The sequence below is a fragment of the Talpa europaea genome, assembly GCF_964194135.1.
Source record: "Talpa europaea genome assembly, chromosome: 4".
Classification (NCBI taxonomy): Eukaryota; Metazoa; Chordata; class Mammalia; order Eulipotyphla; family Talpidae; genus Talpa; species Talpa europaea.
This window is the reverse complement of record NC_140070.1, coordinates 38440855-38464786: the sequence shown is the minus strand read 5'-3', so window position 1 is coordinate 38464786 and position 23932 is coordinate 38440855. Positions and strand designations below refer to the sequence as shown.

General features: G+C 38.3%; 1 protein-coding gene across 7 annotated transcripts in view; it reads left to right on the top strand.

Annotated features, from left to right (window-relative positions):
• Window positions 1-1049: 1049 nt before the first annotated feature.
• Window positions 1050-23932, top strand: part of NRG1 (neuregulin 1) — a gene marked incomplete at both ends in the record, with an annotated part of 207454 nt that continues 184571 nt past the window's right edge. For all 7 annotated transcript variants that reach the window (XM_084231879.1, XM_084231877.1, XM_084231878.1 and 4 more), the window contains one exon: window positions 1050-1137. In XM_084231879.1, coding sequence (XP_084088005.1) covers window positions 1050-1137 — 88 coding nt within the window. The remainder of the gene's footprint in view (window positions 1138-23932) is intronic.

Here is a 23932-nt window from a genome sequence, read left to right as displayed (position 1 = left end):
TCTTGCTGCCCTGTGTGCGCGTGGGGTTTTTCACTATAGTAAGAATGGAATGAACCCCAAACTCTCCTGGGAAGACGGCAAACGTTCCTGTCCTTCCCAGGGGTTTGGAACCCTTCACTTTGGGGACAGGTGTGAGAGTTCCAAGTTTTTTCTACAACATTTCTTCCCATTAAAGGAAACAGACCCGCACTCTGGGCGCAGCCCGGCAGCGCAGGAGAGCCGGGAGTCAGAGCCCTTGGGCGCCTCCCTAGGTCTTTGAATCTCCCGGGGCCTCTCTGCGCGGTCCCGCGGCCGCAGTAACTGCTGCGTCTCGGCGCAGCTTCCAGCGACCCCTGTCGGGGGTTCCCGGCAGCCGCTCCGCGCGCCGCGGTCCCCCGCCCGGCGGGGCTCGGGGAGGGAAAGGGGCTGCGTCCAGGAGCGCCGGGCCCTGGCTCCTCCCGTTGGCGTGTCCGCGCCTCGGGGTGGGGGTGTGGTGGGGTAGAGAGTGGGGGCGAGGCGAGGGGAGGGTGAGAAGGAGGCGCCAGACTCCAACCTGCGGGCGGGAGGTGGGTGGTAGTACGGCAATTGAAAAAGAGCCGGCGAGGAGTTCCCCAAAACTTGTTGGAACTCCTGGCTCGCGCAGAGCGCAGGAGCGGAGCGGAGCGGTGGAGGCTGCCTGGGTGCTGCGAGCGCGGACCCGACGGTGAACGTCTCTCCCTCCTCGGGCTGCGAGCGCGCCGACGCGGACACGGCGGGAGCCCGCGCGGCGGGACCCGAGGACTTGCCTAGGGGACGGGAGCCGCCCGGAGGACCGGGACGAGCGCCTGACGGGGAGCGCCCGTCCGTCCCAGGTGGCCCGGACCGCACGCCGCGTCCTCGCCACTCCCCGCAGGCGACAGGAGCCGCCCCCGCGCAGCGCGAGCGCCGCAGCCCGGCCACTCGCTCTCCCCTCGAGGAACAAACTTTTCCCAAACCCGGTCCAAGCCTTAGGACCAAACTTGTCACGCGTCCCCTTCGCCGGCAGAGCGTGCACCTTCGTCGTCCGCGTAGAGGTGCACTTCTCGGGCGAGATGTCTGAGCGCAAAGGCAGAGGCAAGGAGAAGGGCAAGAAGGACCGAGGCTCGGGGAAGAAGGCTGCGGCGCGCGGCCCGAGCCCAGGTGAGTGCGCGCAGCGGCCAGGGAGCCGGGACCCTCCTCCATCGCTGCGGTCGCCTCTCCCTCGCCCGCCCGCCCGCCGCCCTTGCGCGCGGGACCCTTGGCTCTGCCCCCGGGCGTCCGCGGAGCCGGGCGCTTCAAGCCCGCTCTGGGGCCGCCCCTCACCTGAGCGCTGACCCCACTGCGGCGCCTGCACCCCGCGCAGAGTGAACTCCGGCCGCCCAGGCCGGTACCCTCCGGGGGGTCCAGGCGCCCCGAGCTCCCTGCGCGCCCTGCCTTTTCCCAGCGCCTCTCAGCTGAAGCAGCCCGGGAGGCTGACCCGGAGTGGCGGAGCCGCGGCTGGGTGCGCGCGTGTGGGGAGCCTGGAGGGCTTTGCATGAGTCCCGGCTGCCCTCTAGCGAGAAAAGCCAGAACGGGGCTCCCTGCGGTGTGCCTGGCTGGGAAAAACCGGGTGGTCGAGAGAGGAAGGCCGTGAGGGCAGCCGCAGCGCATCAGTATTTTGGGTGGAGGGAAGCGGTGTGGGGTCGCCCTGCGTGCGTCGGTTTACCCAGATGCAGCCCTGCGGCGCTGGAACTCCGCTCAGCTGAGAGGGATTCCTAGCGGTCAGCGAAAAAAGTCTAGTGCAGTAAAAGTCTAGTGCAGTGCCAGGAATCAGGTCTGTCCCAAATAAGTTTTCAAACTTTCGGCCTAGCCGTTCTATTTGTCAGAAACTCTGAATGAATAGGGGAGACTAAATAGGGTTAGATTATGTTCCCGAAAAGTAACCTCCATAAAAGTTAATGTGAATTCTCAATTCAGTAGCTTACGGGTTATATAATAAATAGAATGAAATGGCAGCTGACGCTTTGTAGAGACAAATCTTGTGTTTGATAATCAGACTGTAGACAGACATGAATGACAGTTTCACCTTAGATTACCCTAAGAAGGACTGATGCTTTAGATATTGCCTGAGATAGAGGAGGCATCCCAAATAAATGTTTATGAGTGATTGAGAGGAGATGCTAAATAAAAAAGAGAGGGAATGGAAGAATATGAGAGCTTTCTGTCAGCCTCTAAAATTCACAATTGTTAATTGACTCACATGCCCTAAGTCACTAGGGTCATCCCCCAACAATTTTTGTAAAGCACTTCTGAAAACTATGGCTGAAGACGGTAAGTATTTGCCTGCTCCTTGCAGGAAGAAAACAACATTTGCCTAGTCCTCTTTATTGGCATCACTGATAGCCTTTTAGAACCTCGCTTATTGGCAGAGACCTTAAGCAGGTTTTGAGCAAAACAGAGATTGAACAGAGGGTAATTATTTGGCCACTAACATTCACGTGTTTTCTTCTATAATAAGATACTGCTGATCAGATTCACCTTAATTACCTTTCAACAGCCCTCATGAAAGTGTATTGAAATTTCCTTACTTTTACCCTATGTTTTGGAGATAACATATAAAACATTTCATTCAACAAGATATAAAACAGGGAGCTGGATTAGCATCCTCCCTAGAGAAAAGTGATTTTGTCACCTCTCCTTTTGAAGGTCATCACAGTAAATAAAAGAGATCATTGACTAACACAAACTTAAAGTCACAAGAGAGTTATCGGGGGACCCCTTGTTGCATTTGTGATGGTGTTGTGTCCTGCCTGCAGAAGTTTCTTGTCCTCTGTAGGTGGTCTGATGGATCAAGGAGGAGGCAGTGGTTTGAAATAGCATCCCTTGCTGGTAACAGGTTTGCGTTTTGTCAAGGGTTCAGAGTAGCAATGTCTTAACACAGGCATTTCAGATAAGTCTGTAGTTCTGTGGGGGCGAGATCTATGAACAAGCAAGCATTTCTGTGCCATGCAGATCTTATCTCCTAGGTAGGCAGCTGTGTTGTGACTACCTAATGTTCCCTCTTGACACACAGTTCCAGAGCTTTCTTGGGGACTCTCACTTTGTCCTCTAGTTCCACAACTGTAATTCCCTGTAAATCAAGAAAGATTGACATTGTCTCTACTGTCCTCTGGAAAAATGGGGCAAACTTGTCTCTAGGTTAGTTTTTAGTATATTTGTTTCTATTTTCTGTCAGGTAGTAATCTTTGGGGGAGGGATTTTAACTCCTCCAGAGCACCTGGCCCTTGTTAAACCATATAAGAATATTTGTTTTTCATTTGAATCAAAAGGAATGGTCAACTTGAAACCAGCTTTAGAAAAACATTAAGCAGTATTACTTTGAAATCACTGTTTCCTTCCTTCCTTGTCATTTTCCTTATAATGGTAAGTTCCAGTGTACTTTTCCCTATCTTAGGGGAATAAATAACTGATAGTCATCATAATTTGTGGGAGAAGGATATATTTCTTTTTCAACCTTTTTTGAACTCTAATTTGCAGCCATCTGAAAAGGAACAACATCTAGAATCACTTCTGATACTACCTAAAATATTGCTACTCGCCATGCCAGGCCAAAATAAGACTTGAAAGTTCACCCATAACTGGAATAGCTCCTGTGGTAGTGCTCTTCCATCCAAAGTTTTACCCCTTTCTTAGAACAGCCACTGAAACTCTGTGTCCTTAATGGTACGCATGCAACAGCCAAGCCTCTTTGGAAGTTATAACATGACTTCTTCACGACAGTCAGGGGAGGCAGAGTGCTGGGACTGCTCAGTCACTCAGCCCTGCTGTGTGCTTTAATTACATGAAGAGGTATAAACACATGTGTTGGAGGGAAATTTTCAGGGGAAAAAGACTTCTTTAACTTACATGTGATATGTATGACTGATATATAATACATATATGGTTATGTTTCATAGCATCCACATTTTTGTACAATTAACTGAATATCAAATTGCACACTCTTGGGACTACAGATGTTCAACAGAATTATCTATTCCATAATAATGCCTCTAATAGGTCCCAAGTCCTTGGGCTCATTGATTCTTCTTCTTTGCTCAAAATAAGCAGCCTCAGCGTAACCTTGGACTTTGTAACACCCGTCCATGTACCGAGGGCCCTGTAACATTCTGGGCCGGACCTCCCATATTCCAGATTCTTCGTATTGATCCAGCTCAACACTTTTTCCATTGACACCTGAATTACAAAACCAGGGCTTATTTTATTTTTATTTTTACTTTTTCCAGTTAGTGTTTGTCTGTAAGCTTCCATTATAAATCTGTTTTTTGATATATTTTTTCTTGCACAAAAATATTGCAAAGGATACTTTTTCCTCTTAAATGACCTGAAACAAGTCATTATCAAGTCTAACCCAGTTATCAAGTCTAACCCAGTTCTGTTATGTTTTCAGAAAAATGTTGTATTTTTTCTATGTTTTTGTTGCAAAAATACATCATGACTTTTCTAACAACCCAATAGAACTATTGGGTCTCCCTTACTCCCAGCAAAAGAGGCATTCGTGAGTATAAGTAATGGAAACATGGAGAAAGTTTAGTATCCCAAGTGGTCAGAAGCTTGCCATGGGCTGCCCAGATGACATCATTCACCTGTTTTGTTAACAACATGGCCCCACAGGTTGAAGTGCTTATAAACATTCTTGGATATAAAGTGCCCTGTCACTAACAGGGAAGTGTTTGTTTACAGAACAAGAAGAATGTCCAGTGATCTTTTTCAACCTGGTTACTTGTAACCACTCATCTTATGTAATTATTTAAAAACATTAAATATTATTTATAGAATGAAAAAGGTCTTATTTTGAAAAGTTATTTTGAAGCAGAATGAGGTGGAGAAACTTGGGATACATTCTCATATCTGCAAAATGATAAAATAACACAGATGGCAGAAAGGGGAGGAAAAATATAATTCTATATCAAAAAATATTGAACTAGCATGAGGACGTGAACACCATACTAAATCTCAGACATTCTGCTGCATATTTTTATATTTATTAATAAGGGAGCTCCTTTTATTGACTATCTCACCATGTTCCAGGCAGGATAATAGATGACTTGTGTATTTTACCACCTGTAAAATACAGGTGGTACAAAATACAAAATGCCCCACTGTTCGGCAATAAGAGGGAGGATAGTCTAGTTCTTAGCTTTGTGGTCAGATTGGCTGGGTTTAAATCCTAGATCTGCTCCTTAACTGTATTCATCAGAAAGTTGCTTAATGTTTCCATGCCTAAATCTCCTTATTTGTAAAACTGGAATAAGAATACTATCATTATTATTATCGCGACTTTATGATGAAGTTTAAAGGAGATAATCCATGGAGGCTTTCTAAACATTGTCCAACATGTAATAAATACCCAATAAATAGTAGCTCTCTTTACAAAATTACTTAAGAAACAAATTGTCCATCTTTGCAAATACTTGACGTAGTTTTCAAAAATTTACCTTTTATGGTAGAAAATAATTCAGAGTTGGCCTTAGATTAGAGTAAGTATAAATATTAATATCTACTACCTGTAAATGTAGAGAAAAGTGGATAAGTATGTCAAATACCATAACTGCATGTATGTATTATGAAAACAGTCCTGAATTCAGTCTAAATATTGAAAGTAGAGTGAGGTGCAACATAATTTTATCTCTGGCAGAAAAATGTTGAGGTTTCAAGCTATGAGAAGATTTTGAAACATGACTCTTTTCCTGGCAACACTCAAGAGTTGGTGCTTGAAACTCACTTTAATATATAGAATGCAGAATCTTCTCTTTGGGGACTAGTACAAATTGCAGAATTGAAAAGTTAATTGTATATTATCATGCTCTTTGTTATCATTTTATCCAGTATAACAATACATTGTTATACAATATAGGTTCACAATATATGTTCACAAAATCGAGTGCATGTGTCTCTAAATATAAACATAATACTTAATATAGTAAATCCACATTTCTCATCATATTCTTTGTTTTCCCTCACTAGAATCATTATATCCAGTAAAGTCCTAGGGATGTGATTCTTACCAAATCAGTGTTCTGTTGACATTCTTAAAGTAGTACGAAGTTAAATTTGACTTCAGCAGTTAAATTTGACTGATAATTTATCATATTCTGTTGTGACAGAAAAAAGTAAACCAAGTATTTTGGGAATATAATTTCATTTGCTCACAGAAGCAGATAAATGGAATGCCAATATTTAATCAATTCTAAAACTCTTGTCTTGACAAACAGAAAGTACACAAACCTAAGTCACAGAGTATTAACATAAAAAATGGATTTATTTTAACCAAAGGAAAATAATGTCTATGAAATATGCCACTCGGGACTTAAATGAAATTTCCCCAAAGGAACAAGTAGTGTCTTGGATTCATCCTAATCGTCTACACCTTGTGTGTCCTTACATTAGTTTTATTAGTTAAATAAAAGTAAGCTACCAAAATGCCAATAGATGTCAGTATTTGTTGCTTTAGTAAAAGTGAGGTGTTTAAAAAAAGACAGCTTCATGTATTCTCGGTTTTAATAAGCATAAAGCTGGCTCTTTTCAAAAGTTTGACAATAATATCTTGTATTCCCTTGTTTACCTATATTTTATTAATGAAAATATATTGTCATATTCCACTCTTCTAAATAATTAAAAGGTGCCTCTAGTGCATCTGTAGCAGTGGATTCAGAACATAAGCTGAAAGTGCACTTAACCAGTATTTTTTACTTTTTTAAAAATAAAGAAACAATCATTTGTGAATATTGTTAAACCTTGGGTTTATTTTGCATTTTTAAACTATAAAATTTAATTATTCATGTTCCTTATATCTCCTTGATTAATATTGCACAAATGTATTTTTCTGTCTAACTCATGTGAGATCTGTGGAGACCTCGCCCTGGAAGGCCAGGAGGATCAAGCTTTTCTTCTTACCAGCTTTCTCTGGCCTCCAGAGGGTGCTCCAAGTGCATCACACTGCTATTCCCCAAAGAATGACTCCTTTTTGCTTTTCTTTTTTTAAAGTTAATGCACTATTCTGGACAATCTATAGGAAGAATAGGGTCCTGATTTCATCAGAATTAACTGCCTCAGCTTGACCAACTAGCACAAATTTGTTCAGAATTCTAAGTCAGCATGTTCTAAAACATTCTGATGATGAAAATACTGTATCAGTTTGCTAGGAGATGTCTGTGAGGTCAGTTTTTTTTTTGAAGACTTATTTTATATGTTTATGCACACAAGAACTGGGGTGCAGGCCAGAGGTACGGGGCATGAGAGGATTCACCAGAGACAGAGTGGGGAGTAGAACACGCGGATCTACCGAAATACACTGCTGAGGGGAGCAGAGGGCAAGACAGGAGAGGTCTGCTAGGCCGTGTGGGTTACCTCCCTGGCTGGATAGCATCATAGTGCTGAGACTTAACCCCGTGCTCCATCAGGGAGGCCCACTGTGAAATTAAATTTAACCAGCGCCTCTGCAGAAGCCAGCATCTTTTAATCACTGTTCAGTTGCCCCTTACAGCAATTTCTTCAAATAAATTTAGGGTACCCACAAAGAGATTTAGTCATATTTAAAAGTCCTACTCTGGCATTGCAAAATTCCACGTGAAAGCATCAACATTGAACAGAGGGTCTTTACTAACATATGCCTTTTCATTTCCACACTGTTCCCTCAACCTCTGGCTAAAATGTTCAACAACCCTGCTTTGATTGACTCACAATTTTGAAGATGAGTTTGAATTACTTATTTTTTTTTGAATCATGGGCTAATATTGTACTACTGTCACATAGACCCTGTTATATGCCTATGATTTATACCTCCCCACACTTGCCATTTTCACTGTGGGTTTCTCCCATCATCATACTCTCCTCATTATAAAGTGTAATATTGTTCACACAGTTCCTTGGACCAAGAGAAGTATTACTGACGGGAAGTAGCCTTTGCTCTGCAGAGTGTCCCACACCTTTCATTTTACAGGTTCAATAGGCAGCAGCTGGCTCCTCTGGGCAGCTGTTTGGTTTTAGTTTCAAGGATATGAGAGTCAGAAATGTTTTATTGGGCTGAATATGAAACTGTTGATTTTGTAGGTCATACATGACTGAATATTGTTAGTCATATAGTTTAATATTTGGATTCACTTTAGTAGTTTGACTTTATACTTTATGTGTTATTTAAAATAATATAGTCATGACAACTTTAACAAAATTCTTATAAGTTCAATTACATAAGGTTAATGTACTGTACATTATATATCATATATAGTATATATTATATACTGTGTGTTTTATATTATGATATATATTTATTGTGTAGTATATATATTATATATATAATGTGTATATATATCATATCTATATGCATGTGGAGTCTGGTCTAGGGAGCCATTGAACCAGTGGCATATTTTCCAATAAATAGAGTGGTCATGTAAAATGAATTCAGTATAAAGTTAGATAGTTGCCAGCGGACTTGTGTTTTCCTTTAGAGAAAAGTAGTACATTTTTATAACAATATAAAACTTTTAATTTTATTTTACCTGTTAGCAAATTGATGTAAAGTTTTATTTAATGTATTTCTACAGAGATTACAGAGATCTGAATAAGAAATATTGGTGATTGGTGACTAGTTCTGGCTTTTTTGGTGGAATAAAATATTTAAAATGATCTGTCCTCAATTTAACAATACTCTATCAACTTTTTTTTTAAATAGTTTTAATAATGAAAGTGCATGTCATTATGAATGGGCCTGTATTTATTGATAAAATTAAAATTTAGTTACAACCATTTCTTTGAAAGCCTCTGTGTTTATATTTGTGATTTTTTTTAAAGATTTATTTATTTATTTATACAAGTGCTGGGTATAGTCAGAAGCTTGGGAGGGTGAGAGAATTCACCAGAGCCAGAGCGGGGAGCAGAACAGGCAGACTGATGAAACACACTGCTGAGGGGAGCAGTGGGCACGGCAGGAGAGGTCTGAGCGCCATGTGGGACCCTCGTCAGTGGCTGGGCATTAAACCAGTGCTACAGAGGCTGCTGGCAGCTTTGCAGCCCAGCGCTGAACTGCTGCGCCACTGGGGAGACCCTGTATTTGTGATCTTAACTCATCTGTTGTTACACATAATCTCACAATTGTAGAGACAGATTGCATTTTAAAAGGATATGGCTGTCTCCTTAGCTACTATTTAGATTTAGTGACTCTAAGACCAATCTTTAAAATGAAATGTCTAAATGCCAATTTTGGAATTTTTTTTAAGAAAAAATACATTTTGCAAATGAAATGTTTTGAAGACTGAATGTCTTCTTTTTCTTTTTAAGGCCTCCAGAACTGGAAGTTAAATTCTGATGTCTTTCGTGAGTTTTCAAAAAAATGTATTTCAACCTTGCGTTAAGGAACCATTTGAATATTATGCATAGAAAACATTTCTCCATTATATGTAAATTATTATGTTGTCAGCCATACATATTATTTATTTATTTAGCATAGATTCCATAGCTTTAGACCTCTGGTGAGAGTTGGGTATCAGATATGTAACACATTTATAAAAAGTTTAGCTGGACCTTCTCAACCTGTGATAAATCTTGAACTTTGGCTAATAGATAATCTCATTTTTGGAGACTAGGGGAACACTGGCAGTGATGATCTAAAAAGTGGTGCAACAGTAGGTGATATTTACTTGTATTTTGAGTAACACACACACACTATGCTCTTAATGCCAATTAATTAACCTTAATTAATGCCAATTAATCTTCTAGCTGTAACTTTCTCATTCCTTTTCTCCCATGTCTTGAGAGCAAAGGTAACTTTATTGCATGTAGTTCTAGCAGAGTACTTTAAATATGGATATTTATAGAATAAATGAGTAAAAATCATCTCCATGCACCTTTGCTGACTATTTTGTTACCTGAGTTACAGGGATAGAAAATTGTTGTTTATGAATTGATTGAATTGAAGCATTGTACTGTGATAAACTTACTATAAGTTTATTGTCTGGCAGAAATTTTCATTCATTTATTAAGCAGATGTTATTTTGTATACATGGGTCAAACCTGCTTTTTTTTTTCTTTTGAGATTTCCTCTCTTCTCTGCCCACAGAGTGACAGTATTTGTGTTACGCACAACATATCATTGTTTAAAATTACCATTTTCTTTGCATTCTTCTCTTTAAATTGTTTTCAATAAAAATGGGGGACTTCCTTTGAAGTTCATAAAACCTAGATTTTTATGAAGTTATAATAGCAGTAATATTGAAAATTATTGTCATCTCTTTCTGAGAAAAATGAAAAGTGGTATATTTCCTCCAGTGGGATTAGTTCAAATACAGAAAATAAGTTGTGATTATAATTTGCTTTAGTGAAGCCACCTTGCTTGTATATTTGGAATCTTCCCTGGAGCAAGAGGTAGGGAAGGGAGTGAACTGCTCAGCATTATCCAATTTGGAATATATATACAGGAATGATGGAAATGAGCTAGTGGGTTTGTCAAGAGAAAACCAACTATTTGAATATGGAGCAGAATAGAAATGAGAGACTTATGTCTTAAGGGCTGGGGTTTTTTGATTTGGTTTGGGTTTTTACATGTTGATTATTTGTGTGTTCTCAGTTGTCTTTAACCTACCTTGGAGGAGAAATGTTGATTGAAGTAGTTATCTTTATATATTTTGATATTTGAAAGCAGCGCTAGAGTTTTAAATGTTATGTGTTTTTTTTAAGATTTATTTATTTATGCATACCAAAGCTGGGTACAGGCCAGAGGTGTGGGGGGTAAGAGGATTCACCAGAAACAGAGTGGGGAGCAGAACAGGCAGATCTACTGAAATACACTGCTGAGGGGAGCAGCAGGCAAGTCAGGAGAGGTCTGCTGCACCATGTGGGTTGCTCCCTGGCCGGCCTGGGATCGAACTACGGCTGCAGAGGCTGAGGATTGCTTCATAGTGTGGTGCTTAACCCCTTGTGCCACCAGAGAGGCCCCAATGTTATGCATATTATTTACACCCCATCAACAAAAACTGAGATCCACTGCCAGAAGGTAGGTAAGAGAAAGGTTCTTAGCTTTCCTCCTGAATTAACAAAGAAAGGAACAGTATAAAGAGTATAGTCCCTGAGATCTCTGTGGATTCATTGTCCTCTCAGATGGAACCTACATAATACTCCATTTACCCAGAGTGCCTCTAAATTGGACCATGCCTGGGAAAAATACCACCTACAATAGCCACAATAAAAGTTCAGTGAAAACCTTACCTCTGAATTTGGTGACAGTGGTTACTCTCTGTAAAGTAGACATGATTCAGTGTGGCCCTCCACCCTCAAGTAAGGTAGGCTTACTTTATTCTACCTGTTGGAATAATGATGAAAAGGCATTCATCTTAACTGCCTTGCCATATGCACACCAGTTTGGGACTAAAATTCCCTGTAGTCAGAAGTTGTAGTAGCAACTGATTTCTAGGACCCTGCATCTAAATGAATACTTTGTTGGGGAAACTTGAGACATTATAGGAATCTATGAGAGAGACAGCTGTGGAAGATCTGATGCTTTTTTGTTTATCATTTTAGATATGTGATTTTATAAAGTTAACAATGACTTCAATGCAGATGCCTTTTGGGATTTGTTCTGAGAAACACATGAGCAGCTGAATGGCACAACTCCAGTATAAGGCAGTTGCTCTTGATCAACGTAAGTTACAATTGTAGCAAGAAAACACTCATCCCTTATGATAAATAAATGGTGTTGCACTCCTTAAGTTAATTCTCAAAGAGAATTTGGAAGATTTGGTGTTAGTGCTAGTATGTTAATTTGCTGTAAAATACAAAAGATATTTCCTAATGCCAAAGTTATAAGGATCTAGTTTTTGATTATGAATGTAGCAGCTTTTTGTTGAAAACTCCTTTGATAAATTCAGCAAATAATAGCTATCCTTAGAATTGCCATGTTTTTGGGGCCTCCCCTGGTGGTGCGGTTGAACGCTGGGCTGCTAAGCTGCTTGCAGCCTCTGCAGCGCCGGTTCGATCCCCAGTCAGTCAGTCTGTTCTGGTCCCCGCTCTGGCTCTGGTGAATTCTCTCACCCTCCCACCTTCTGACTGTACCCAGTGCTTGTATAAATAATAAATAAATCTTTAAAAAAAAAAAAAAGACTTGCCATGTTTTTGTAGTACATTCATAAGTAAAAGCCTCCTCTTCAGGTAATCACTGGTGGTTTCATGGGAGAAGTCACTATTTCTGGTCACGGTCACACAAAGAAATAAGAAATGGAAAATGTTCATATTGATGTACATAGTCAAAGTTTTAAGGACTCAATTTGCATATCGCCTGAATGTGTGGTTATTTGTTTTCTATGGATTCTGTCTTTTCAATTACTTTCAAAAAGTATTAGTAATTAATAATAATGACTAAAGTTACCTTTTAAATGTTGAGATTAATTTATTTTTTAACATTTATTTATTTATGCATACAAGAGCTGGGATACAGGCCAGAGGTGCAGGGGGTGAGAGGATTCATCAGAGACAGAGTGGGCATCAGAACAGGCAGATTGACCAAAGTACACTGCTGAGGGGAGTAGTGGGCGAGTCAGGAGAAGTCTGCTGCGCCATGGGGGTTGCTTCCTGGCTGGCCTGGAATCAAACTTGTGCTGCAGTGGCTGCGGATAGCTTCATAGGTTGTGTCTTAACCCTTGCACCACCAGGAAGGCCCCGAGATAAATTTATTTTTGATGTATAATCAATTTTATTTTAATGTATTTCTTTTGGGTTACTAGTCCCATATATTTCAAGAGCCCGTATCAATGCTGAACCATTAAACTAAAGTTATCAACGAACGTGTATAAATAAATAAACAGGTGACTGTTTATATCCTACCACCTTATTTTCTATAATTCAGAAAGTATTTTGTTAATTTGAATATTTTACTTATTGGAAATTTATCCTTTTGTTTTTATTTGTAGGATTTGGGTAAAACAATATTCTATTTGAAACATTTTAGGAAGTCATTATCTATTGTAATTTTTAGAACACAAAGCATTGTCCTTACCCAGAGGAATTTTTGAGTGGTCATCTATGTACGTTTTAACATTTTATATCTTTAGACTATAAATTGCACAAAGTCATGGCTGTCTTGTCCATTACTAGGGGTAGGTCCAGCGTGGGGAATATAGCTGTTACTCTTAAAAATGTATTCAGGACCTCCCCTGGTGGCACAGGTAGTTGAGTGCAGCGCTGTGAAGCTGCCCGCAGCCTCTGTAGTGCCGGTTTGATCCCAATCGGCCGGCGAGCGTCCCACATGGTGCAACAAACCTCTCCTGTCGCGCCCACTGCTCCCCTCAGCAGTGTATTTCGTCGGTCTGCCTGTTCTGTTCCCTTTTCTGTCTCTGGTGAATCCTCTCACCCTCCTGTGCATCTGGCCTATACCCTGGTTCTTGTATAAATAAATAAATCTTTAAAAAAAAAGTATTCAGTGATTCGATAAGTGACAGTATTGCCAATCTGCTTAAAACAATGAGTTGTGGGATTTAAGGATAGCAGTTTAGTTATTATGTTGCTATTAGTTAATAAGACAGTACAAATCACTAGTACCAACATTTTATGGGTTTACTCCTAAATTGACCATTCATTGTTTTTTTCTGGCATATATCTACACAATTTATCTTAATGCTCAAAGTAAATAACAATCAGCACTCAGTTAGTCAGACTAATGAATAGAAATTATTTCAATTTACAGTTCTTGCTAACCCTATAGTATCTGTCTTACATTTTATCTTAAGTACATGGAGGCAGTTAAGAAATTAAATGGATGCCAATTAAGGAGTTAATATTTATGAATTCTTAAGACCATTGCCTGGAACATAATGTTCGTTATGTTATGAGTTTGCTATATAAATAAATAACAGCTGTTCCTGGTAAGTAATGAAAATAATCTCAAGCAAGCTTAGTACTACCTAAAAAGTGAAATCTTAAGTATGACTGCATTAGTCTTGGGAAAAGTCATATAGTATTAGAATTGAAAGGGTTATTTTAGAGGTCATCTGCTCAACTCACAACTTTTTAGATGAGGAAAATCACAAGGTCCAACAAGAGCATCAGTCCTAACACTAGACCCTAGACATCCAGATTGCAGTGTCAGGATCTTAAGTCATGATCTACACTTTCAGAATGGCCCTGTGTGTGAATTCAACTGTGTTTGGGTATGACTATTCAGTCAAGTGAAAAAACAGTATATCTCCATGCCAACAAATAGCAGCTTGGGTACAGCATTCATATGATTTTAATTATTCTGGGGGTTGCAACAAATTTAAATCCTCCAATCCTTTCTACTTGTTCCTTGTTACCATATCTTGTATCCAAGTGGGAACAATAAATACTGACTGAGGAGGGCCTCCCCGGTGGCGCAGTGGTTGAGCTCTGGGTTGCAAAGCTGCCCACAGCCTCTGCAGTGCCTGTTCGATCCCCCGCCACCAGTGAGGGTCCCACATGGCGCGCAGACCTCCCCTGCCGCCCGCTGCTGCTCCCCTCAGCAGTGTATTTTGTCAGTCTGCCTGTTCTGCTTTCCGTGCTCTTAAACTCTGTTAGCACTGACATTTGAATGCAAGAGGACCTAATAACAAGAAAGATCTCTGTGAGCTGACTGCGTTCCCTTTGTTGAAATGATAGATGTGCAAGGAAAAAAATAAAGAATCTTGAACACTTGTGCCTTGCCAGCTGCTCTGACACCAAGTCACTCACTTGCATTTGTGAGCCACTGAGTAGTCACTGATCATGGTGACATTTTATCACTAACAACCTGAATTATCTTTGACCCAGAGGCCTAGGGGTCAAAGGCCTTCTAGTCCATATTAAATTTCCAGGTTGGTAGTTCAATTTGTGTTAGGGAGTTTATGTATGTGTATGTGTGTGTATTTGGGGAAGGGGGAGGTATGTAGAATATATATATAGAATATATATTCTATATGTAGAATATATATGTATGTAGAATGTATGTATAGAATATATAGACGTAGAATATATATTTATATTTGGGAAATATATGTATTTATGTATGTAGAATATATATAGAATATATATGTATGTAGAATATATATATAGAATTTTGTATACATATATATTTATATTTGGGGAAGGGGGAGGTATGTAGAAGAAAAGAGAGATGTGGTGCATTTCCCGTAATCCTTATATAGGATTACGACGACTTAGTCTAGATCTTTATTTGTAAGATTTTTTGTTAGCATCCTAAAAGAAAGAAAGGTTGCCACACTCAACACCCTGTGGTTTTTATCTGGGCCTCGCATGATGTGTCCTAAAGGTTACAGGGAACCATCAGCAAACCAGAGCTTCACAGGAGAATGACTCCACAGGTTGTAGCAGGTAGGAGCTTTGCCTTGAGGAAAATGAAGATCCTTTGAGGGTAGTAGAAACTCATAAAGTTTGCTGATTCATTTCACCTGGACCCATTAATGAGGGACTTACATCGTAGCTACAAAGGGACTGCAGAGTTCATTTGGAGCTTATTCAGACAACTGTGGATTCCCAGCCAGTCAGGGATTGAAAGGCTCTTCCAGATCATAGCCAGGAAGCACTCCCTGGCTGGGAGAATGGAAGGGTTTGGAAGCCTGTGAGAGAGAGACAGAGACAGAGACAGAGAGACTAACAAACAGTCTTTGGGGAGGAAGTGGTAAGCAAGAGCCTTGGTGAAGGAGCTCCAATGTGTTGGTGTGGAAAGAGAGAGTGGTGGTAAAGAGAGAGGGGGACGAACTCCATATGGTATTGTCCATCATTTACAATGGTGTGGGCTTTATATCTTTGGCTAATAGTTAAAATTAATTTATGATGAGGTGTACAAAAGGAAAACTGTGATTCAAAGTTTGCAAAATTTTGAGTAATGCTTTCTTATGTTTTCACTCAGAGGCATTCATAGTGAATGCTTTTCTAGAACCCTAAGATATTTGCAAAAGAATATACCTATCAAGTCTAGGCAAGTAATAAACTTATTTTGGGGAAACAATCTTCTACAGAATAATTTTTGATGGGTGATTAATGAGTTGGTTTATTTATCTTGGAAAACACTTAGATTAACCCACCTACATAGGGCGCTTATAAAAAATCCCAATAAGAACTGGGTATTGGGTGTGAATTGTAATCTCTCATATACTTTTAATTTAGTGGTTTCTTTAATGGTGTATAATGCAGTTAAAGTGATGGTATTAACATTACTAAGGAGAAGAAGTGTATGAAGAAGTAGTAAAAAGATAAAGACTACACAGAGTTTTTGAGAAGTTCTTACCATATTTGCGTAAAAGAATTATAAAATTATGTAGTTCACTCCTTAGTGGTTTATATTTTTCAGATTTAGTGCTAGTTCCTCTCCATCCTTATTTCTCTCTGTATGATACTCTCCTTTATTTGTTGCTATGAGTTCTGTTTGTTTTCCAGAGATGACCTCCTGCACTAAAATTTTTAAATTTTTTTCATTTTGCTGATCAACTTAATGAAGGATCATAATATTGTTAATTAATACATTTTATTGTTTTCACTGTAGCAAGGCTGAATTTTCATCATGGTGTTCATTGCCCATATTTGTCTATTCTCCTCTTGCTCAAGCACATAATTTATTAGAAAAACAACACACTCTTAAGTGTATTCGGCAACTGTGATTATTATTGTGAACATGTATGATAAATAACCTTAATTGCTTTTTTCATGTGAAAAATCACCATTATCCACATATAGAAAAATAAAATACATTGTAGCATTTCACAGTTGTAATTAAAGATTTACAGATTAGGTGTAAAGTACAAATGAAGCATATGGAGAAGAATATGAAAGGAAAACTTTATTTCTGAAAAACTTCATCTAAAAGAAAAATTATTGAGCCAGCATCAGGCATTTCATCCATGACCTAGAAATATATTTAAGTGTATCATCTAGAGGTCCATTTATTAGTAGGAAAGAATCAATCCCACTTATTCTCTTTCTTTGTGGCACAGCTCCAGAAAGGTATTTTAATTGATTGGTGGGAAGATTTTAACACAGACAAAACTTATAAGCCAAGCACCATTATTTCTAGTACAGTGACTTTACCACATTATTGGGTAATAAAGCTAAAAGCTGCCAAATGTTTTAGAATTATTTTCAGAAATTTATATCTTCTTTGTTCCCATTACCTTGAGAAAGAGTTCAGAGAAAGGGCTTAGTCAGCATTCAATTATGGTATTAGATAAAATATACAGGTTGGTCTAAAACCAAGATGCAACTAGTTGTCTGTGTACTTTAATCAATCAAGAACTATTGACAAGTTAGTTGTCATTCTAATTGCCACTTCTTTGAAGGTAATGTGCCTTTCTTCTCTGGATGCTTTCAAGATTTTTGTCTTTTCCCTTCCCCTTAGTTTCTGTATGATGTATTTAGGAGTGGGTTTCTTTTTATTTATCCTGTTCAGGATTCATTGGACTTCTTGAACCTGTAAATTTTCCTTATTCTGGGAAATTCTTGCCCATAGTTCTTCAAAGATTTCCTCTCTCCCATTTCTTTCCTCCTTCTAAAATTTTAACTCAAAAATATATGTTACATATGTTTGTCCTTCTTATGCTAATCATTTCTCTTGACCTCTCTTTTAAATTTGCTCTCATCTGTCTCACTTTGCTGCTCTGCTTTTTCTGATTTATTTTCCTCCTCATTTGTCTCTTTGGCTATGTGTATCAGTCTCCTTCTAAGACTGTGCATTAAAGTTGGTTCTTTTTCATTTCTAGCACTTCTATTTGGTCCCTTTTCAAATTTTCTAAGTTGCATCTTCTATTTTCTGGTCCCCCCAAATATTTTCATGTTGGTCATTTATTTCATTTAGCTGAGTGAGCATAATTGTTTTATAATTTGAGTGTACTGATTCAGCATGTGCTGGTTCTCACTCAGTGCCTTATTTCTGTCTGTGCTTAGCTGTCTCTAACTCTGTGTTGGTATTGTTTTGAGGCATTCTCAAGGCATAGGATGAAAGTACTCCCCCAGTGACCTCTTCTTGCCATCATTCATGAAAGTATCTTAGAATGTTTTAAGGGCCGTGTACGATAGACTAAAATAGTTAGCAAAAATGTCCTCACATTTGAATGCCAATAGAAGAAATTCTTATTCCCCTTGAACTGGCAATAATTACTTTTGCTGCTGTTAGAGTTCTGGACAAAGTAGATGTGACACTTATGAAGGGAGGATGGGGGAAAGACAGCTGCTGGATGGGGGGAGTGACTGGGCTCTGGTAATCCTATTTGGCAGGTTGGGATTTAGATTTATCATGATGAGATTTGGACTATATCCTGGGCTAACAAAGTAGTGTTAAAGTTAGCTCCAGGTGTTTCCATTATTCTTAATGCCTGTGTATTATTAAAGCAAAAAATAATATGCTTTAGGATATGAAGGAGAGGGTTTTGGTCACTAACTGCTCAGAATCACTTATGTGTTGTCTCTTGACAATTGCTCCTGCATGTTTAAAACACACCATATGTCTCCAAGTGCTTGTTTCAATAGTAAAGATTCCCCCAAGCAAGCTGTTATCACTTTTGTCTTCAAGAGAATGCTAACTCAGTGAATCTCTCAGTGCTTTGTATTATGCTGCAGAATTTGGACTTTGTGTTGGCATATCCACAAGTTTCTAAGTTAAACTCGAGTTGAAGAAATTTTAAATCATTATGCTGGTTTTAAAAATCTCAAGTTCTACCAAATTATGGATGATGGAAATACACTTTAGAAATATGTCCAAATAATACATGATGAAAATTGGAGCACAATGATACAGTACATACAAGGTACTCCTGATTGTTGGAATGATGGTTCAGAACTTTTGGAATCAGGGTCAAAAAAGATGAAGGGTAATTGTTAATACCATTTAGGTCAGGTTTTTATAATGCCTTCTGCTCATATTTTCTTAATCCAGTGCTGTAGAATTTTATAGGTGACTTGCCCTCTTTTTTAAACCTCTACCACCAGGCCTTGTTGGTTGAAGCTCAATGTTGGTATGAAGTTGTTATGTGTGTAAGAGGAAGCTATTATTATTCTATGAAGTAGTTAAGCATTTTTTATTCCTGGAGGAGAGGTTATGTATTTTCTTGGTCATGTAATTGTTGCATTTGGTGGGGTCTACAGATGCCCCATGACTGACTCATCCTTGTCCTCTTTCAAGTTCTCCTTACCCCTGCCCAAACACAAAATCAAAGGGTACATACTTCATTGAACTTTGTAATCATCTCTGCAGAATGCTGTTGGGCCAGATTGTAAACTCTTGGATAATTTTTTCTGAGAATAAATTCCTTTCTGGGCAAGAATATGACTACAAGTTAAAGTGAAATTGAACTGTAAGCATCTTCGTGGCAGAGAGTGTGTTTTAAAGAGCTATCCTAGAATCATGCCTTTTATATAGTTAGAACTCAATCAATATCAAACAGCAAAGGATTGTAAAATTGAATAGATTAAATGAATGAAGTTAGAAGTTGTGGAGAGAAGTGAATCCCTGCTCTACTTTCTGCTGCACTCCATATGTCTGACTCTTGGCCAAGTCTTCTCCATGATACCTTTCAAGGAAAACCTTTGCTCTCCACCTTCACCACCTCTGCTTTACTACTTGCTTGACTCTTTGAAAACTGGCTGTTTTCCTTCAGCATTTACCTCTAACCATCTGCACTTACAGTTCACTCAATGCTTCTGAGAGAGTTAGTATCTAAAATTTGACACTACCACCAGACCTGAGAAAGTTAGTGCCTAAATTTGAATTTGACCATGATGATCCCTCTGTTTTACAGAACAGTACTCTCTTCCTTTATCTGTAGATCTGAATTTCCTATTCCTAAGGTTTACATTGTAGTGCCCCTCAAATCGTAATCTCACTGCAGAGAGTTACTGGCCTTTCTTTGCCACTCTCTCCAAACTCACACTGTGCTTCACTGTCCCCCTAACAGCATGGTGTGGTCATTCTTCTGCACCACTGATCTAGTTCTTACTTTTCTTTAAAATTCAACTTATAAAAACTATAAAACCTATCTAGACTCTTTTGCACAATTACATCTTCCTCTGTGTTTTCTTAGAGAAGGCCCTATCTCTTTCTTCTCTACCTCTGTTGTGATGCTTTTTGAAAAGTTGTTTTTTTTTTTTAAATCTATTACCCAAGCCCTCTCCTGATTAGATCTTTCAGTACCTTAACACAGTATCAGCATGAAGAAGATTCCCCATAAATATTGAAAGAATGAAAGTATCAAAGTAGTGGTTGTTTTGTGAACCACTTGTCCTCTTTGCTAAAAGTTAACCTTGACGATTACTCATGCAGTCCACTCTACTATTTATAATCTATTGCTCAGATTCCAATAATATACACGTTGTAAGACCCACATCAAAGTCACCTGAAAAAGCGTCTCTCATTCTGCAAAATGCAAGTGTTCTCCTGGTAAGGAAATCTATGTCAAGTAGCATTTTTGGTTTGTCTATTTGTGCCCAAGATTCTGTTAAAGGATATTGTTATATCCTTCAGATCTTTAGACATCATCCTCAATTCTTTGTTCTGTAGTTTTAGGAAATTAAAATTAGGTGTCGTTCTGTTAGTAATCTTAGGTACTTTTAATACCAGTTGTTCTCTACAGGTCACCATCAGTTCTGTGTTATCTGTTGTATTGTTATTCCTCTGGGCACATACAATCCTATGTGGCCTCTGGACCAGCAGTATCTCCTAGTGTCTTGTTGGCAATGCACATTCTCTGGTTTCACCCCTGACCTCCCGTCAGAAATTCTGGAAGGAGGCCTACAAATCTGTGTTGTAAAAAACACATCATGTGATTTCAGACTTCACCAAAGTTTGAGGATTATCCTTATGTAGACTCATATTCAGTATAAAAGTTCACATGTCTGAATAAATCAAAAGTATTCTTTGAAATTAATATCTATGTCTGAGAGACTGCTATGATTATATAGTTTCAGCAAATGGGTTCAAACTGATTGTCACATACAGGCAGTATCTTGTTAGTACAGGGAATGAAAAGAAAACAAACCAAGGATAAATATGCATGTGAGTAAACCATCCAACAGCCACATAACATAAAGCAGAAATGAAAATCCTTGACAAGGAAAAAAAAAAGCCTTTAGATGGTATCTCATGAAAGTGCTAAAATTATATGAAAGATCAGGGTGTTCTTTAAGTATGTGTGTGCCAGACATATATGTGTACACAGCCATGTACTGTTGTTTTTCATGGTTCACTTACTTTAGCAATACTAAAGGGATAATGGGATGTCTAGGTCAAAACTGCTTCAGTGGAAAACTATAGTCTTATTGTTTTATTTTCTGTCTAGTTTCCTCTTTTTTAAAAATAAAGTTTTTACGGAAATTCATCATATTTGATATCTGTCAGAAACAATATATGTAGACTGTTGTTATTGCAAGTGAAGCACTTACCCTTCCTTTTTTTATATTCTCTTTTTCAATACATTGATATTGTAGTTCTCATTTTCTCCTGCCTTATAATTCTTCAGGAAGACACATTTAGAATCTCTTAATTAGAGATTAATTATAGGACATTTATACATTTGTTCAGATAATTATTCAGCACCTATTATGTTCTTTGCACTGTGTAATGCTGGAAATAAACACTTCTTACCAATGAGGAGTTTATATTTTAATGATATTCTGAAGTACTTTTAAACAAAACTCTTAGTTACAGACATAAACTCTAAGAAGAGGAATTCTTCCCCTTTAATTTTTTTTTTTTTTTGTGTGTGTGTGTGTGTGTGTGTTACCTGGCTTGAACCTCATTCAGCTCATCAGAAAAATTTAAGAGGTAATTTCCAAATAAGTATTTTGCTCCACTCTATTATTAAGCTTTTTAAGATGAATAAATCTCAACCAGCATATTTTCAAATATAACATCATTGCTAATTAAATTTCCCAGTTAACTTAAGAATTAGTCAGAGAGCCCCGAGTATCAACTTTTGATTTGAAAGAACATTTTTTTTTAAGATAAAGTATCACATGCAGTAACTGAACAATTGATGATTTTAAATCTTTCAGTAATCAATGATAAAGCAATTAGACTAATGTGAATTATGATTATAGGGTATTGGTAAAGGACAGGAATGTAGGTGGTTAATATCAATGTGCATCCAGTTCATCATACCCAGAAAGTTAATCTTTGAAACATATCCCTAAAATGTGCTTTGCTTATGCCTTACTTCATAGGCAAGAAGAGTATAATTTATATGTGAACATATACGTACATATAGAGATAAACACGTGAGCTGTGACTGTTTAACTCTATGGTGAGAAAATTGAGTTAGGGTTATTGAAGGTAAGAATGATCTTGTCATAACCTTTATAAATATTTTTATAGGCAATAAAATAAAACAATAAAGACAGTACTCCTAATTAAAGATACATCAATGACATCTGTATTTGAAACTAGTAATAATGGGTGCTGGGCTCTATTATTAATTTCTGTTTGGCATCCCTTACTCACTAGAAATATTTTAGAATCTTAGTTACTTTGTAGTTTGAGATGCCTGTAAATACATTATGCTCTGTTGTAAATAATGTGCATAAAAGGAGATTTTCAGCACCACCTCATTTATGGTCTGGTCCTATATCCAAGTAGTAGTGTCATCATGACTTTACAGCTTGGATAAACAGATACTGACTAGTTGCAAGGTTTTGATTTGCATTTTCTTCATCAGTTCTACCTCAGTGTCTCCCCACCTTCTCAGTTCTAACTTTTTATACAAGTTTTAGATTATTTCATCTTCACACAAGTCAACAAAGTTCTTTGAAAAGAACTCCTAATTAGTAAATAACCACATATGCCAATAACCATATATGTCCCTTTATTTAAATTATAAATGTATGTGACCATAAAAATAGGCAGACAGTGAGCTGGAATTCAGTCCCTGAACTGATTCCAAAACCCATGAATGGATCTGCTCTTTATGACTTGCCCTTTTCCTTCATCTTGTTTTTTTCTATATTCTTATGTTACCTCCATTTCAAAATTTATCTCTTTTCTGACTTCTTACCTAAAGTATTTCATCCTAGTTCATTTCTATAATTCTTTTTTCCCCTTTTCAAAGAAACCCTGTAACATTTTAGAAATACAACTTGTAATACTTCCTGAGTTTTCTAAAATTTACAAAACTAAACTACTCAATTTTTGATTTTTGAAATCATTAACCTTTTCCCTGAAAATCCTCTTTACAAAAACTCAGTGTAATTTTGTAAATAATCTTAGAGTGCGTGAAGGAACAAATTGGGCAAAATGTTCTCCATACGTCGTAAGTAAGGTACAGAAGTCTAAAATATAGCTTAAGGAGTCTCCTAATATAGTTTCTGTCAAGATTTGATTCATTAAGTCAATTTCATTCTTTCCAAAATAATAATCCATTGTCACAGTTCCAATCCTGGTATAATTCCTGCTTAACTACAGTGCACTAACCCATTTTACACCTAAGACTTATCCCAGGTATTCTGACTATAGTTGACAGTCTATTTGGGGCATAATGACTTAATCTCTCAAATTTAAACAGGATAGATTTTATAAATGACTAATCCAGTAATAGAAAAATTTCCCCTGTTGGGGAGATGCAGTTGTTAAGGTTCCAAATGGGTGAGACATTTTATGATTATGTCTCTAATTTTGCAATCTACAGCTCTCATTTCTTCTTGGTAAGTACTCTCATCCATGGGTTATCAGTCAAGGTTTGAATGAAACAGTTCTCTTTTCTGAGGAAAATCATCATCAGATAAAAATGTATTTATATATATTTATCAAAGAAAGTGGTCATTCACAACTCTGTAATGTATTTTTTTTTCTTACTTTGAGGTTAATTTTCTCACCTACCTATATTTCTAGCCTATATATCCCACCCTCACTTGCAAGCAATTTTTTTTGTCTGAATTTGGTAATTCTAGCATTTATCACAAGCATATCATAGCTTCCTCTGCTTATCTGGCTGGGGTTCCTTTCACG